At 42.8% G+C, this 17,850-nt stretch overlaps 1 protein-coding gene across 2 annotated transcripts in view; it reads right to left on the reverse strand.

The window, feature by feature from the left end:
* ADK (adenosine kinase) overlaps positions 1–17,850 on the reverse strand; it is a 373,135-nt gene that overhangs the window by 145,991 nt on the left and 209,294 nt on the right. For both annotated transcript variants that reach the window (XM_044297316.1, XM_044297317.1), the window contains exon 5: positions 1,304–1,476. In XM_044297316.1, the coding sequence (XP_044153251.1) occupies positions 1,304–1,476 (173 nt within the window). The remainder of the gene's footprint in view (positions 1–1,303; positions 1,477–17,850) is intronic.

Below are 17,850 nucleotides of genomic sequence, written 5' to 3' on the forward strand. Positions count from 1 at the left end.
GTTGGTGTGTAATGAATCTAAAATATATGAAAGTCTAATGTTTATCAGTACATTACAGAAAATAATGAACTTTATCACAATATGCTAATTTTTTGAGAAGGACCTGTATATATATGTATTTTGTATATGCATTTCCTCTATATGTATTTTTACAAAGAATTTTTTGGTGCACAGTATATATTTTTTATATTCCTGTACACGTGCATATCCATTGTCTATTAGTGGTCCAATGGACTTTCATATTTATTTTACTGTATTTACTTTATTTTTGCATAGATATGATTAGGAAGCTTGATATATTGTATACTATGCTTTATACATATACCTCTATGATACACTCCTTGCGCCGAATGAAAATGTGGGGGAAAAAGCACTCTCTCACACTGGCATAGACGTGCGTGTGTGTGTGTATTGACCAGAAGCCACTTGTGTAGGCGGTGTTCAATTATTTACATTTCTACATGCGATCCTGGCCGGGGGGAAGTAGTCCCAGGTGTTTTGAGTTGATCCCTGCTATTCTTAAACTCTTGGCTCTTTTATTAGACCTAGGTGAAGGTCTTTTTATTTCATACATATAACTAAGAACAAATTATAATCCTCATCATGTCCAGTGACTAAGGGATTTGGCGCCTATTACGTGTTTGCTCTTTCTTTTTAACGGGTGCGAAGGGCTTATTTTTCTTCCTTTCTGCACCACCTCTATTTAGATAAGTAAAAGCATTTTAAAGTTATCACCACAAAGTGACACGTCAGATTAGCAAAAAAAAATGGCCTGGTTCTTAAGGTGAAAAATAGCAGGGTCCTAAAGGGGTTAAAAACATTTAAAATTAGCAATCCGAAGTCGGGGTTGGTACAGGTAGACTTTGGATTGCCATTTTAAAATGTTTTTAAAGATACAGAAGTCATTATAGAATTCATTCACCAGAATCTTGCACGATTTTTAGCTGAAATGAATTTTGCCTCCATGGGGGCAATACATTTTAATGCTGTACAGAGACCGCATTAAAATCAAAGTGTTTGACCAAATCTACTTGGGATCTATGATCTGAAGCTTGATTCACTCAACATTAGTCATCAGTATGAAGTATTGGAAAACCTTTTAACAACTATTGCGTATATATAGATTCTTGCTAAAATATATTGAGTACTAGCCCTTCCTGTGCTGCGCTATATGTGTTTTACATATTTTTTTAATGTTTGATCATGCATATTTTAATAGACATTTATATGATAATTAGTAGTGCTGTCAATCTTCACAAGTTTGCATGTGGGATAGAAGTATTGTGAGAAGGTGCAAGCTGACCTGCTTTCACCTGTGATGCATGCCGCACAGGTGCCTGTTGGTTGCTCACTCTGCTCATAGTAGTGGGCATCAACATGTGCCTCTTCTGTTTTCTTTTTCAAGATTTCTCCAAACTTGTCTTTACCAATGCATCCAAAAAAAGTGGCCACCTTATAAGGTTTCTGAATCATCCACTGCAATATAAAAGATTCAAATGTTTACTATAAAGCAAAGGAGAGTTTCTGCAGCAGGATTAAAGGCAATGGACACCTTCAGAGGCATCTTTATCACAGAGCATCCTGCTAATTTTGGGAAGAAAATTATTTTGGAACTTTTTTAGTCTACACATTCAGTATAACTGCAGACTATTGCTATCCCATTCTCAGTGAAGCTGCTCTGATTGATCTATATCCCTCATCTCTGAACTCCTTACAGCTCATGAACACTAATTTAAAGCGCTCATCTCACTTCATGCCATTTATTATTTAGACAAAGTTAATACAAGGCACTTACTAATGTGTAGTGATTTTCCATATTGCCTCCTTTGCGTCACATACACTGCTTGTATCCGTGATTACGACAACACTGTAATCCAGCAGCAATGGCTGTGCTTGCACACTATACGAATGTCTGCCAGAGTTCAAATAGGCAGCCACTTTTTCCTATAATGTGCAAGGACAGCACTGCTGCTGGATTACAGGGTGGTTGTAACCATGGATACGAGCAGTGTATAATGTGATGAAAAAGTGAATCAACCCAGAAATCACAATACATTAAGTGCCTTGTATTAACTACACAATAACTATGTCATTTCCTGAAGTGAGATAAACCAGTTAAGCTGAATTCTAATCAAACTGATAGGAACGATGAGGAATACAGGTTGTGCTCTCAGGACAGCTCTCTGGTGGATTCACTGTGAAGCAGAAAGTAGCAGTTGTAGAGGGAAAAATTCTTGAAAATTTGTAAAGACTAATTGAAAAATAATTTTAGCCAAAATTAGTATAATGCAATGATGTCATAAATTGCACCCAAAGGCGTCCATAGCGTTTAGGGTACGGCTACACTGGTGACAGCCAGGACTGCAGAGTAGTGGTGACCCTGAATAAATAAATGGGACAGCTGCGCCAGTCGCATGAATTCAGCAATGTCCTGTGATCAGTGTCGCCATGTAGCTGTACACAAAGTATATTGCTTGACAATTGACTAAAAAGGTCTTTTCACACTAACGCTTTTACTGGATCTGGCAGGGTTCAGCAAAAACGCTTCCGTTACTGATAATACAACTATCTGCATCTGTTATGAATGGATCCGGTTGTATTATCTTTAACATTGCCAAGACTGATCAGTCATGAACTCCATTGAAAGTCAATGGGGGATGGATCCGTTTTCTATTGTGGCAGAGAAAACTAATCCGTCCCCATTGACATGCATTGGTGGTCATGCCGGATACGTTTTGCGCCGCATCCCAGGATGGACAGCAAACTACAAAAGTTGCGGTTTGCTCTCCGGTATGAGAATGCAACTAAACAGAACGGAATGCATTTGGGAGCATTCCATTCAGTATTGTCCCCATTGACAATGAATAGGGACAAAACTGAAGCTTTTTTTTTCCCCGGTATTGAGCCCCTATGACAGGTCTCAATACCAGGAAACTAAAACACTAATGTCAAAGTAACCCAAGTCAGATATGAATAAATAAAACAGAACTATAAAAGATCTACTAACAATTTCTAAGACTGTTAAGCTTGGTGTCTGTTCCCACCACATTTGGATCTATTTGAAAGGTTCCATTTTTCTTTTATCCCAATAACATTTATCAGACATAAAAATGAAGCAAGCTTCTTCAATGTTTTTTTCCCCCTCTCCGAGATTAAAAAGTACCTTTCAACATGATGCTAAAAATTGTGTGAAAAGAGCTGTCCGTCAGCTCAGACAATACATATACATTTCAAGGGGTTGTCTCAAAAAATATTCTACAGTTTCCTAACCATCCCCTGGATCTAAATACTTTTGTAACTACATGTAATTCATTTTTTTGTACAGCCACTGAGTTATTGAATAAAATGTCTCTGTATAGTGCCATTGCTGCATTTTGCTCTTTTTTGTTCAGCTCAGTGACAAGGTTGCACATGCTCAGTTTCATCCTTTAACTGCCCCTGCGCTATCACAGGGACGGAGCGCCAGCAGAATGGACACACCCCCTGAGATGCAGCAGAAACAACACTCCCCTTGAGTTGTCAGCTTGATATAAATCTAGCAGAACAATGAATGAGGGATTTCTGGAGCCATGTGAGGGTACAGGGCTGGTTCTAGTTTTGTGTACTATAGGTTATCCGATTTTCCCTTTTTTAACCAAATCATGGTATAACCTTTTTAACAGACCTTAGTGGCTACGATAATAATGATAAATACTTGGGAGTGAATTTATCATGCATTGCACTCCAGAATTTAACTATAGGAAAATCACAAAATTGGGCCTGTCACTTTTTAAACTTAAAAGGGTTTTCTGAGATTTTTTTTTGTTTTACTGATGACCTATCCTTCAGAAAACGTCACGCAACACTTCATAAAAATAGAAATTCAACATGGGCATATTTCACACATACCACTGAAGTCTACAGTTACATGCATATATCTTCATAAAATCACCAGACTTGGAATTACCAAAAATCTGGTTTGAAACTGAAAATTTTAACACAACCTATAAATTACCAGGTTTACACTTCATGTAAAGTACATTTTCAAAATACGAAGAACTGTGGAGCTCAAATATACCACATGTCTACACTCAATGCTGTGTGTTAAACAAATGCATAAACCAGAGGAAAGTACCAACTTTTGCACATTTGGCACAAAGTATGGCAGTGCAGGCTCAGTTCAACTACTACCCTTATGATATAGCCCCCCTGTTTAAATGTATGTTAAAGCTAGTCATATGAATCTATGAAAAAACCTAATGGGAAAATCATCTTTTCTCTCGGAAGCCTTTCTGAAAAATGGATGTAAATAAATAAAAAAAAATAAAAAAAAATTCTATGGGGGCCGTTATTTACTGGCCATCTAAAAAAGGTTAGTGTGAATAACAGAAGAGATTACCATTGTTCTTCATATGGACGTGTGACATAAAAAATAAAATAAAACTGGCAAAAACTGGTTGACACTGCAGGTAAATAGGTCAGTGTCCAGTGGTAGGAATAAGGTGTACCACTGGGCATCGACCAATGTGTAATAAATGAAATCAAACAGCACAGTTTTATACTCAATGTAGCCTCCACTGGGAATAAAAAAGAACCATTACAGAATCAAACGAATGTCCAGCGCAAAAATTGTAGTTTCAAAGTGACAGCAGCCTGAGATTAGAGAAAAACGCTTCCGCGTTTACATGACGTTGTCGGAGACCATACATTTTTGTTAACTTCTGTACAGCATTAAACCGAAGTTTTGAGCTAAGCGACTTTGGATCTAGGATGCAAAGCTCAATTCATTCATCCCTAGTCACTATGATGGGCTTTGTTACTACTGGGGCACTATAGGGGAATTTTTACTACTAGAAGTCTATGGGGAACATTACGACCGAGGGCACTATATGGGAATTATCAGACACACTATGGGGGGGGGGGGGGACTACAACTTATGGGGCACCCTAGGGAGCCTTATTACTGTAAAAGGCACTATTACTAATGAGAGCACTCTGGGAGGGAATTACTACAATTTATTACTTTTTTGATCAGTATTACTGGGGGGGGGGGGGGGGGTGGGGGGACAGAGTCCCAGAACGCTGTACTAGACAGTATATTTACATAATTTTATTTTTTTTGCAAAATTCAATTCATGTAACCCATTCTTCTAGAAAAAAATAAAATAAAGCAACGCTAATTATAAATTCATAGACACACACACAGGCAACTACTAATCATTTAACAATAAAAAAAGTTCTAAACAATTTTGGCCTTTAAGAATGTAAAATGCTCATTCTTTTCAAGACTACTAGCAGTTTCCAAGGTAACTAATAGGCAGTTTTCAAATATGTACTGTATGTCACAAATTGTTAACCTCCTCAGGACTGCCGCACGCAGGATTGCATCCTGGCGGCGGCCCTGTTGTTCCTCCTGGACGCGCCGATAAGTCCTCTCGCGAGAAGCGAGATTTTGAGCAGAACCGACCCGCACATGTGCAGTGCGGGCCAGGAATACTTACATCAGAAGTTCGTCACCAGCCTGCCAGCCAATGAAAATCGAATCAGAAGCCATTTAACACCTTATATTTATAAATATAAGGTGTTAAATTGCTTCTGTGCTCCACTACTGGTACTTTTCGTCGGTTGGTTCCTGCAGAGGAGCACACATCACTGTGAGTACACCAAACACTACACTTATCCCCAGATCACACCCCAATTAACCCCTTGATCACCCCTGTCAATCACTAGTGAAAGGGGAAAAAAAAGTGATCAGTGTAAAATGTCACTTTTTTTTCCCACTAGAATTGACGGTTAGGTTATAGGTTAGTTTAGGCCCCTTTGTTAGGTAGTTAGCGTCGGTTAGCGCCCAGCCCACCGCAGTCACTGATTTGCTGATTAGCGTATCGCTAATCAGCATTGGTACTTTTATAGTATCTGTAAGTCATCAGAACTGATCAGTCAGATCTATAATAGTATTAGTGTCACCTTAGTTCGCCCTCCACCCAAAACGCAGTGTTTGCCCGATCAGGCCTGATCGGTCGCACACGTGTGTTCACCCACGCCCGCCGCAGTGAATTTATTTTTTATTACTGCACAATCACTTCACAAGCGTTGCGGCGATAAAAAAAATTCAGTTTTGATATTTATCAATCGCAGCGGCTTCCGGTACTTCGCTAGCCTCCCATTTGTAAGACAGGCTTGCTTTTTTTCTTGGGTAGTCTCAGGGAATACCCCCTAAATTTAGTTGACCAAATGGCAAGTAAGGAATAATTTTTTAAAGAGGCCTACAGGCTTCTGACCCAGTCGGATGAGGAATGGGAACCCTCATCTGACGAATCCAGCGGGTCGGAATACGAACCTGTAGAAAGCAGTGGCAGTCTAATCCAAAGTGCGGACGATGAGGTTGAGGTCCCCGATACCACAAGGCTTACCCGGCCCCGTGTTGCTAGACCACTGGTTACGCAGGATCCGCGTCAAAGGCAGCAAAGAGGGGCTAGCGCTGTCGGATTATGTGGTGAGGCATACACCAGCAGCGCAGTCCATCCTGGACCTAGTACCAGCACTGCCGTAGAAACATGGTGAAGTGGCGAGCACCAGAAGGGCAGTTGAAGCTGGTACGGTGGCACGTGCATTAGTTCCACTGTCGCAGCCACCGCACAGACAGGCCTGTAGAGCCCCTAGAGTCCCTGAGGTGCTGACAAACCCTGATAGGCAGCCCCCAACTTCAGCCGCACCAGTAGTTCCCCCTTTCACCGCCCAGTCTGGAGTTCGGGTTGAGACAGCTCAGATCGGATTGGGACTGGGGTTTTTTGAGCTGTTCGTGACTGCGGAGCTCTTGGACTTAGTCGTGGCAGAAACAAACTGGTATGACACTCAATTTATAGCTGCCAACCCGGGAAGCTTTTCATGCCCAGTCTTTTCGGTGGAAACTCGTCCAAGTTTCCGAATTTAAAACTTTTCTGGGCCTTCTCCTCAACATAGGCCTGACAAAAAAAGCATGAATTGCGGTCATATTGGTCCACGAACCCAATTCATCACATGCCCGTATTCTCTGCTGCCATGTCCAGGACACAATTTGAGTTTCCTGCACTTTAGTGACAACAGCACCTCTCGTCCCAGAGGCCACCCAGCTTTTGAACAGCTCCACAAAATTCGGCCCCTCAGACCACTTTAACACCAAATTTGCAGATTTGAATACCCCTGAGCAAAACATCTGCATAGATGAGTCCCTTATATATTTTACGGGGCGCCTTTGCTTCAAACAATACATCCCAAGCAAGCGCGCCCGGTATGGGGTCAAATTGTATAAGCACAAATTTCGAGTCTATGAGGGTAAAGATCAGACCCTGGAGCCGGTCGGTTGCCCTGACTACCTGGGGAGCAGTGGGAAGACAGTCTGGGACTTTGTGTCACCCTTATTTGGCAAGGGGTACCATCTTTATGTGGACAATTTTTACACAAGTGTGCCCCTCTTCAGGCATTTGTTTTTAGAACAGATTGGCTGCTGTGGCACCGCGCTACCTAGTTGCCGGAGCTTCCCCGAACGGCTCATTACCACCCGTCTTGCAAGGGGGGAGAGGGCTGCCTTGTGTAATGAACTGCTCGCGGTGAAATGGAGAGACAAGCGTGACGTTTACATGCTTTCCTCCATTCACGCAGACACGACAATCGAAATTGAACGAGTAACTGGAGTCATTGAAAAGCCTTTCTGTGTCCACAACTATAATTCGCTCATGGGAAGGGTGGACTACAATGACCAGATGTTGGCTCCCTATTTACTTTCCCACAGGACTAGACGCTGGTATAAGAAGGTGTCTGTATATTTAATTCAATTGGCACTGTATAATAGTTTTGTTTCTACAGTAAGGCTGGGAGAACAAGATCCTTCCTCAAATTTCAGAGATAATAGAGAACCTCCTGTATCCAGGAGGTTCCGTGGCCCCAACCACCAGTGTAGTGAGCCGACAACACGAGCGACATTTCCCCAATGTCGTTGCTGGTACCTCAACCCAAGCGTCACCCCTGAAAAATATGTTGTGTCTGTAGCAGGAATGGAAAAAGGCATGACACCAGCTATTTCTGTCCTGACCACCCTGCCCTATGCTTAGGGGAGTGTTTCCAGAAGTACCACACACAGGTACACTTAATATAGGGATTGCATCACACAGGACAGGCACACAGGGCTCTTAGGGCCCTTTCACTCACAGCTGCTGCAAACCTCTCCTTTTACGTGGGAAAAAGTGCATAATTTACTTCGCCACATCTCTGGGCGATTTGTGCTTTGCACATTGTCCCATGGGGAAGGAGAGGTTTGTCCGATAAAGGTAAAAAAAAAAAAAAAAAAAATCACAAGTAAGCAAAAAAGTTAATGTTCCAAAAGTTCAATAAAGTTTTTCAAAGTTAATGTTCTGTGTAGCAAACTCACCTTTTTGCCAGAGTTTGCCATGAGCTTTTGGAGGGGGCTGCGTGCCCGCCTCTTGCCCTGGGATTATGGTCCCTTAAGTTATTGGGCCTTAAGACACTTGGGACTGAGCCCTCTGTCCCTGGATTGCATCATTTGCCTTACTTGCTTGGATGAAGCACATGGTGAGAACAATAGATCCGGCCATTTTAACTCACAGACACTGTTCTGACTTTTCAACACGGTGCTATCTTGCCTGTATTTGGTGCACAGAGACATCATTCAGTAGTTTGAAACTACCAAACAGGGGACACATTTATTAGTGACTATTTTCGGTATAACTTGTATATTTTCAGTGTAACTGTATCTTCCAAACTACTGAACGGATGTGGGTAAATTTTGGATATGTGGTTCACCCAGATCCCCCAGTTCCGAGGATAATTGGTTATGGGGTTATTGCATGTTTTGGGGTTCCTGTGATATGTTTTATAAAACTGTATTTCTCTGCCTTTGATAATTATATTCGCCAGTGTGTTCAATAATCATCATCGGCAGAGGGGAGGATTTTGTGTGGGTGTGTTTCTATTGTCCCATTGTGTGTTTAAATGGTGATGTCTGTCCTGTTGTCTCCACATGTGTATTGGCGATCTCCCCTTTTGTCCTGAGAGATAATTGGATTACATCTCTGTTGTCTCCGGGACAGAGAGGAGGAAACCATGATGCATTGTGGGGATGTGTTGTATCTGTCCTGTATTTGCAAAACTGTAATAAAAACCAGGCTGGGTGTGCCAGCACGTGAGTTCCTGTTTTACCCTCAAGGTGAAGTGTCGTCTCATCATTGGGGGAGGATTTATGGTATGCTGTTCCAGTTTGACTGCTAGGAGCATAAACCTATTCGTATGGTTTCCTATTCCACTGTCTACAGCATTCATATGTTTGAAGAGGATTCATCTGCTTCTTCGGTTCGGTGATGCTGGTGTCTGCCAGAGTGCTTGGAGACCTCAGGAAACGCTAGGAGCATCCAGCAACGGAGGTACTCAGTCGGGGTGCCAGGTGATCCGTTACATTCTGTTTCAAAGGTTATCTAAAGTTAAGGTTAATAAATGTATTGTGTTGCGGCCTGTTTATTTTTTTTTTTACCTTCTAGGTGGACCAACTGATCGACCAGCTGCAGCACTAATGTGCATTCTGACAGAAGCATTGCGCTGCTGTCAGATTACACAAAAGTCGGTGTATGCGGCGCTACAAGACGAGATTTCTCCTCTGCAGTACAAAAAGATACGTTTGCCAAGGCTTATGAGCTGAGGGGCGGTGTTCATATGCTTTGGCAAACAAACACTTTGTATATAAAAAATAAAAATAATTCCGGCAATGATTTATTCATCCACATTGATGTGAATGGAGAAATCGGGTTTGCCAGGGCATACGAGCTGAGTGGGTTTGGATGTTGGGCGGAGATCCTATGTCCTGGCAGACGCCTTTCCCCCTCTTTTTTTTTGCACATTTTTTTGGCAGAGATTTTTTCATCCACATTGATCGTTGCGAATGAAGAAATCTGTGCTGTTTATTTTTTTTCTTTCAGCCCGGAGGCTGAAAAAAGAAATCTCATTACCCGTATGCTCAATATAAGAAGAATAGCAGAAACTCCTAATGCTGGCCATACATGTAAATGATTGCAGAGATTCAAATGCCAGGGCAGTACAAGCACCCCACAAATGACCCCATTTTGGAAAGAAGACACGCCAAGGTATTCGCTGAGGGGCACACTGAGTCCATGAAAGATTTAAATTTTTGTCCCTAGTTAGCGGAAAGGGAGACTGAGAAAAAAAACAAAAAAACATTTTTCGCCAACTTGTGGCAAAAAAAAAAAAAAAGTTAATCTTCTATGAACTGGCCATGCCCCTCACGGAATACCTTGGGGTGTCTTTCCAAAATGGAGTCACATGTGGGGTATTTATACTGCCCTGGCATTTTAGGGGCCCTAAAGCGTGAGAAGAAGTCTGGAATCCAAATGTCGAAAAATGCCCTCCCTAAAAGGTACTCATTGGAATTTGGGCTCCTTTGCGCACCTAGGCTGCAAAAAAAGTGTCACACATGTGGTATCGCCGTACTCAGGAGAAGTAGGGCAATGTGTTTTGTGGTGTCTTTTTACATATACCCATGCTGGGTGAGAGAAGTAGCTCTGTCAAATGACAACTTTGTATTACATTTTTTTTGGAAAAGTTGACTTTCACAGAGATTTTACATATACCCATGCTGGGTGAGAGAAATAAGACACCCCAAAACACATTGCCCTACTTCTCCCGAGTACGGCAATACCACATTTGTGACACTTTTGCAGCCAAGATGCGCAAAGGGGCCCAATTTCCAATGAGTACTTTCAGGATTTCACAGGGCATTTTTACGCATTTGGATTCCAAACTACTTCTCACGCTTTAGAGCCCCTAAAATGCCAGGGCAGTATAAATACCCCACATGTGACCCCAGTTTGGAAAGAAGACACCCCAAGGTATTCCGTGAGGGGTATGGTTAGTTCATGTAAAATTTTATTTTTTGGCACAAGTTAGTGGAATATGAGACTTATTTTTTTTTCTTACAATCATTTGCCGCTAACTTGTGACAAAAATAAAAACTTCCATGAACTCACTATGCCCATCAGCGAATACCTTAGGGCGTCTAATTTCCGAAATGGGGTCATTTGTGGGGTGTTTCTACTGTCTGGGCATTGCAGAACCTCAGGAAACGTGACAGGTGCTCAGAAAGTCAGAGCCGCTTCAAAATGCGGAAATTCACATTTTTGTATTATAGTTTGTAAACGCTATAACTTTTGCGCAAACCAATAAATACACTTATTGCATTTGTTTTTTTTATCAAAGACATGTCGAACAATAAATTTATATAGAAATTTCGTTTTATTCGAAAAATTTTACAACAGAAAGTGAAAAATAATTTTTTTTGCAAAAAATTTGGTCAATTTCGATTAATATCAAAAAAGCAAAAATGTCAGCAGCAATGAAATTCCACCAAATGAAAGCTATTAGTGAGAAGAAAAGGAGGTAAAATTAATTTGGGTGGCAAGTTGTATGACCGAGCAATAAACCGTGAAAGTAGTGTAGTGTAGTGCAGAATTGTAAAAAGTGGTCTGGTCATTAAGGGGGTTTAAGCTAGGGGAGCTGAGGTGGTTAATAAATGCATGTCCCCCCCCTTCCAATTTTTTTTTTAAAGATTTTACCTATTTTGCACTTTTATGGTATAATGCAGGGGTGCACAACACTTTCTGGTTGGGGGCCACATTGCCAGACTGAACCAAGGGACGAAAATAAAATTTTAAGGAGTATTAACTGAAATACTGTATTTATGGCGTATTATACATACAGTACATACCCAGGGGGAGGCCAGGTGATGAGATTGCCTCAGGAAGCAGCAGGAAGGTGCAGCAAAAGGGCCATGGGCAATGAGTGCTTTAATTGTGGCAAAGGGGTTAGGTTAAGAAATTGGCATAAGGGTGGGGACGCAGTTTCAGTTTTCACCTCAGGCATGGGAAAGGTTAGGTGCACCCATTAATGTCTAATTACAGTCCTAGGGCTCCCATCTAAATGGAATAATACATGAAAGTTACATGTGAGCAGGCACAAGACAGACATGTCTGTTACCAGATGGTTGGCGGCTGCACAGAACGATATCAAGGGCCACATATGGCCCTCCTTTTGTAGGTTGTGCACCCCTCAGATAATGGAATATGTATTTGTGCATATGGTAAAATATTTGACAACAGTGAATATGTTCAACTAAGAATTAAAGGGGTTGTTTGGGACCTAAATTGTAAATTACTCTTACCGGTAATTGGATTTTTCCAGTAACCTCCATAACGGCATTGACAGGAGGGTGCCCCCGTCCCCAGGACAGGAAACAACGCAGGAGCAACTATTCAAAAAGGCCTCCTCCCCCTTACCTCACCAGTCAGTAAGAGAGAACTCAAAGAAAATGCAAAAGGAAATTGTATTAAATATCAAATTACATCATTTGACAATATAAGAAATATAATACTTACAGTAATCAAACATACATTTCAATTGGGAAGGAAAAACTCAGTGCCGTTGTGGAGGTTACTGGAAAATCCAATTTCCGATAAAAGTAATTTACACTTTTCCCCGACACCTCCACAACGGCACTGACAGGAGGATTAGCAGAGTAATCTACTAGGGCAGGACGACAGCGGCAAGAACTCTACGCCCAAAGGATAAGTCCAGGTTCTTTTGGACATCTAGTTTATAATGATTGTAGAAAGTCATGGGACTCGCCCAGGTGGCCACTTTACAAATCTGGTCCTAAGAGACCGAGGCAGATTCTGGCCAGGAGGATGAAACTGCCCTAGTGGAGTGGGCTCCTATTCCTACAGGAGGTAAAAAGGTCTTTCTTGATGTAAGCAGTGGAGATGACATCCCGAATCCACCTGGCTATGGAAAACTTGCGGCTTTTCCTTTATTGGCCCCCTGGTGTTGAAGAAAAAAGTTGGTCAGATAGTCTAAAAGCCACCGTGGCTTATAGATAGGCTAAGACAGCTCTTTTTACATCTAGGTTATGAAATTTTTTCTCTTTTCCAGAGGAAGGATGTGGGCAAAAGGAGGGCAGCGAGACTTCTTGATCACAATGGAAGGAGGAGATCACTTTAGGAAGAAATGAGGGACAGTGCCTTAGAATTATACGATCCTCTAGTATAGACAAATAGGGTGTCTTACAGGAGAAGGCCTGTATCTCCCCAATTCTTCTGGCGATGATTATTGCCACTGAGAATACTGTCTTGTAAGTTAATAGTTTAGAGATTAAATCCACCGGCTCAAATAGAGGCTCCATTAACACAGAGGACTAGACTCAGATCTCAAGGTGGAACCATGGAACGAACAGTCAGAATCTTTCTGGTAGCCCCCTTGATAAAAAGTGTTTAATAAGAGAGGAATTGGCCAGTCTTAAATCCAGAAAGGCGCTGAGGGCAGATATCTGAACCTTTAGAGTGGCAGGTCGAAGACATTTGTTTAGACCCGCTTGCAGGGACGCCAAAATTTGACGGATGTCAGGATAAAGAGAATTTTTTGAAAAGGTCAGGAAAGCTTTCCAGGTCCTAAAGGTATATTTTCGAGGTAATTGGTTTGCGGCTCAGCATGAAAGTAGCAACCACCTCGTCTGACGGACCTTTTTCTTTTAGCGTTGACCGTTCAATTTCCAGGCTGTCAGGTTCAGTTGTTTTAAGTTTGCATGCCAGATTGGACCCTGATGAAGATGGTCTGTGTTCTGTGGTAATGTCCAGTAAATACTCTTGGACAGTTTCAGCAGTAGAGGAAACCAAGCCCTCCTTGGCCAGTAAGGTGCGATGAGGATCACACAAGCTCATTCTTCCTCTATCTTCACCAGCGTTCTTGGTATTAGGCTGAAGGGGGGGGGGGGGGGGGGGGAGTCATACAATAGTGTGCTTGGCCAAGGTTAGGCTATGGCATCTAACCAAAGCGTCCAACCCTGCATGGAGAGGGAGAAGAACTTTTTGGTTTGTTTGTTTTCCCTTGTGGCAATAAATATTTCCGGACAGCCCCATTTTTCACAGATCTTTTTGAATATTTGGCGGATCTAAGGACCACTCTCTTGACTGTTGTCCGGCTAAAGAAAAAAAAAAAAGGGGGGACATGGAATTTTGATCCTTTCACACATGAACTGCCGAAAAAGACGATAGGTCTTTTTCTGCCCAGAAAAAAAGGTTGCGAGCTACGGCTGCTAAAGAACGACTCCCCCCAATGCCTGTCTGGGCCCCATTCGCCCTGTATGTACCTTCCGTTCACATGGCCTCCCCATCCTGAACCACTGGTGTCTGATATTTAACATCACGTTCTTCTGTCTCCAATAGATCCCAGTGTCTAGGTGTTTCTGTACTTGCCACCACCTTAAAGATGTTTTTACCGCATCGGGAGGTAAACCTTCTCCAGGGCAGAGATCGTTCCATGAGGAAAGGAGAAAATACTGGATTACCAGAGTATGGCTCTGGGCCCATCTGACGGATGGAATCGTGGAGGTGAGAAGGCCTAGAATAGTCATTAGGTTCCTAAGGGTGGCCGTCCTGAGAGCAGAATCTGGAGACTTTCAGCCTTATTCTAACCTTCTTGTCTGCCGGTAAAAAGGACATTAGAAGATGAGAGTCCAGAAGAACCCAGAAAAAGATTTTTCTTCTTTCTGGGGGACAGATCCGACTTCTTGAAGTTTATGATCCACCCTAGAGTGGTGAAGTAGGCTTGAACCCAGGAGAGATGAAGTTCGAGCATCTCTTTGGAGCTTGCCGGTACTAAAAAATCATCCAGGTAAGGTATTAATATCTTTTGGAGACGTAGGTATTTTATAAACGGACATAACTTTGGAAAATACTCTTGGAGCTGAGACAAGCCCGTATGGAAGCGCCTTGAATTGGAAGTGGCGTAATTCGTCTCCTATAAAAAGACTGCGAGTCTTAGATATTTTTGATGGGGTCGATATATTGGGACATGATAGTAAGCATCTTGTAAATCTATTGTAGCCAGACAGTCTTGAGGAAGTAGGTTTATTGTTGATTTTATGGTTTCTATTTTGAACTTTTTGTAAACAATTGATCTGTTTAGGGAATTTAAGTTTATTATTAGGCTACTTTCACACTAGCGTTCGGGCGGATCCGTTCTGAACGGATCCGCTCATAATAATGCAGACGGAGGCTCCGTTCAGAACGGATCCGTCTGCATTAAAATGGCAAAAAAAAAAGCTAAGTGTGAAAATAGCCTCGGACGGATCCGTCCAGACTTTCAATGTAAAGTCAATGGGGGACGGATCCGCTTGAAGATTGAGCCACATTGTGGCATCTTCAAACGGATCCGTCCCCATTGACTTACATTGTAAGTCTGGACGGATCCGCACGCCCCCGCACGGCCAGGCGGACACCCGAACGCTGCAAGCAGCGTTCAGCTGTCCGCCTGTCCGTGCGCAGGCGAGCGGAGCGGAGGCTGAACGCCGCCAGACTGATGCAGTCTGAGCGGATCCGCTCCATTCAGACTGCATCAGGGCTGGACGGCTGCGTTCGGGTCCGCTCGTGAGCCCCTTCAAACGGAGCTCACGAGCGGACCGACGAACGCTAGTGTGAAAGTAGCCTTAGTCGGAAGGATCCATTTGGCTTCGGCACTAAGAAGACCGGAGAATAGAACCCCTGCCCGTATTGATCTTTTGAAATAGGAAAGGAGTACATTATTTTCTATTAGGGAGGATACTTCTGACTCTAGACCAAGTTGCTTTCCCTTTGGGGAGTCTCTTGTTTATTGTAAATCAATCTGGGGGAAGGGAGGTAAATTCGAGTTTTAGACCCTCCTTTAGAGTATTTAAAACCCATGGGGCGGTATAGATGTTTTCCCAGGCTGGAAAAAAAAGCCCTCAATCTGCCCCCTACAGGACTTCTTGCGTCATTGGGTGGAGTGAGAAGTACTCTCAGGGTTAACTAGGAAACCCCTACCCCTACCTTTGGAATGTTGCTATTTCCTGGAACCCTCTTTCTTTTTAGGGTCCATTCTGGTCTCAGATTCTGAAAGGACCGCCTTTGATGGTAGTATTTATTTTCTAGAGGGAACCCTTTCTTTTTATCAGATGCCTTTTCAAGGATATCGTCTAATCCTGAACCAAACAGTCTGTCTCCCTTACAGGGGATGGAACACAGGCGACTCTTAGAGCCTGCGTCTCCCGACCATGAGCAAAGCCAGATTGTCCTCCTAGCCGCATTGGAGAGTGCGGCAGATCTGGCTGAGAGTCTGACAAGGTCAGCCGAGGCATCTGCTAAAAATACAAGATTACACTCACCGGTAAGGACTTTGAGAAGATGAGACGCAGGTCACAGTAGTGAGCCAGCACTACATATAGGAGAATACAGCACCACATACCTCTCACATCCAGGGACATCTTCTGGGGGACAAGAAATGGCGAATTGTGTGGTTTAGAGTTTTTTTTTTTCTGTTACGGCCTTCACCGAGCGGAAATATTTTTTTATATTTTAATAGCTCACACTTTTTGGAACGTGGCGATATGTAATATAAAAGAATTATATAGAGCCCCCCCTGCGCTCCTGTTGTTGAGGCTGTGTAGATCTGCCTGATAAAGCAGATCCTGCTGCTGACTGGCCGATAAGGAGCTATTGTTCTCCTCAGGTAAATGTAAACGTTAGTATTAAATCACCCGTGGGCAATGAGTGGCAAGAGAGCGCTGGATAACACAGTCAAAACAATTAATCCTCTTGAGTGAATACTTATTCTGTTGATCTGCGCTTTGTAGCATAGAGCGACTGGTGCACAGAGGTTTTTACGGCATTGAGAGAAGGTAATGTCGGAGTTAGTCTCGAGAATGTCAAAATTATTGACAGTAGTAATATTAGTAATTCCTTGGTTTACCTTATCTTCTGATCCACAGTGGTTCCTGGATTGTTGGTCCGCTTAAGATATCGTTATTTGATGGGAAGTTGCTGATGTTGTTCTTGCGGCGTCTTCCTAGCTCACCTTTCAGCAGCCGTGCGGCTCCGGCCGGAAGCACGCGCAGCGCGAGGGAGCTTGTGTGTGTGTTGCCCGGGAGACCGATGATGGTGACGTCACCAAGCAAAGTACGAGGGCCTCTGTAGGACAAAAGTTAACCAACGCGTTTCGGAGCCTATCGGGCTCCTTCGTCAGGGTTAATCCGTTGGTTGTACCTAGGTGGTTTAAGTAGCTCCTCCGGTTCCCATGGCAACAGGTAAACAAAGATCTTACAGCAACAGAAATGTCAGTATGTTTCCCTATATTAAATCTTTTTTATTATTTTTTTTATTATATAAACTTTTATTTTTTTAATTCTCATACAAAAAAAAATACATAACAATATACCATTTACAATGCTATAAAATCCAAAAGTCCGTCAGTTCTAGTCCTTAAAGCATAATTAAATATGATTTCATGCAAATACCCATAATTATATAGATATTAACTAAAATCAAATAAAGGTCTCACTGCCTGGGGGGAAAGCAGGACCAGCCCGGCATCAAAGGGTTTAGCATTACAGATAAAAAACGAGATCTTATTTAGTATTATTATCTCCACACTGAGAGGGAGCATAGGCCCGAGACCCGGGGGGCCCACCGAGCAGCGAACACGCACCCCCCACGGCCTCCCTCAGACGCAAGCAAGCACCACGGACAGGACCAACACCCGTGGGGCGAATCTCTGGTGCTCACCTATCCCGTGTGGGGCAAGCTCACAGCGATCTTTGATCGCACCCTTCCGTAAAACCGAAGAGAAGGGGAGGGGGGTCCAGCAGTCTTCTATCCCAGTGGTATAAAACCCACTCCCAGGATTTCCTGCCTCATCCCCATATAGTTAGATTAAATGTTAATGGCTTGTTTAAGCATAACTCGCATGGGTGCTCCACGGTATCTCATGGAGAGGGGACACAAATCAAAGTGTCACTCAACAATCC

This window comes from Bufo gargarizans, chromosome 6 (assembly GCF_014858855.1).
Source record: "Bufo gargarizans isolate SCDJY-AF-19 chromosome 6, ASM1485885v1, whole genome shotgun sequence".
Taxonomy (NCBI): Eukaryota; Metazoa; Chordata; class Amphibia; order Anura; family Bufonidae; genus Bufo; species Bufo gargarizans.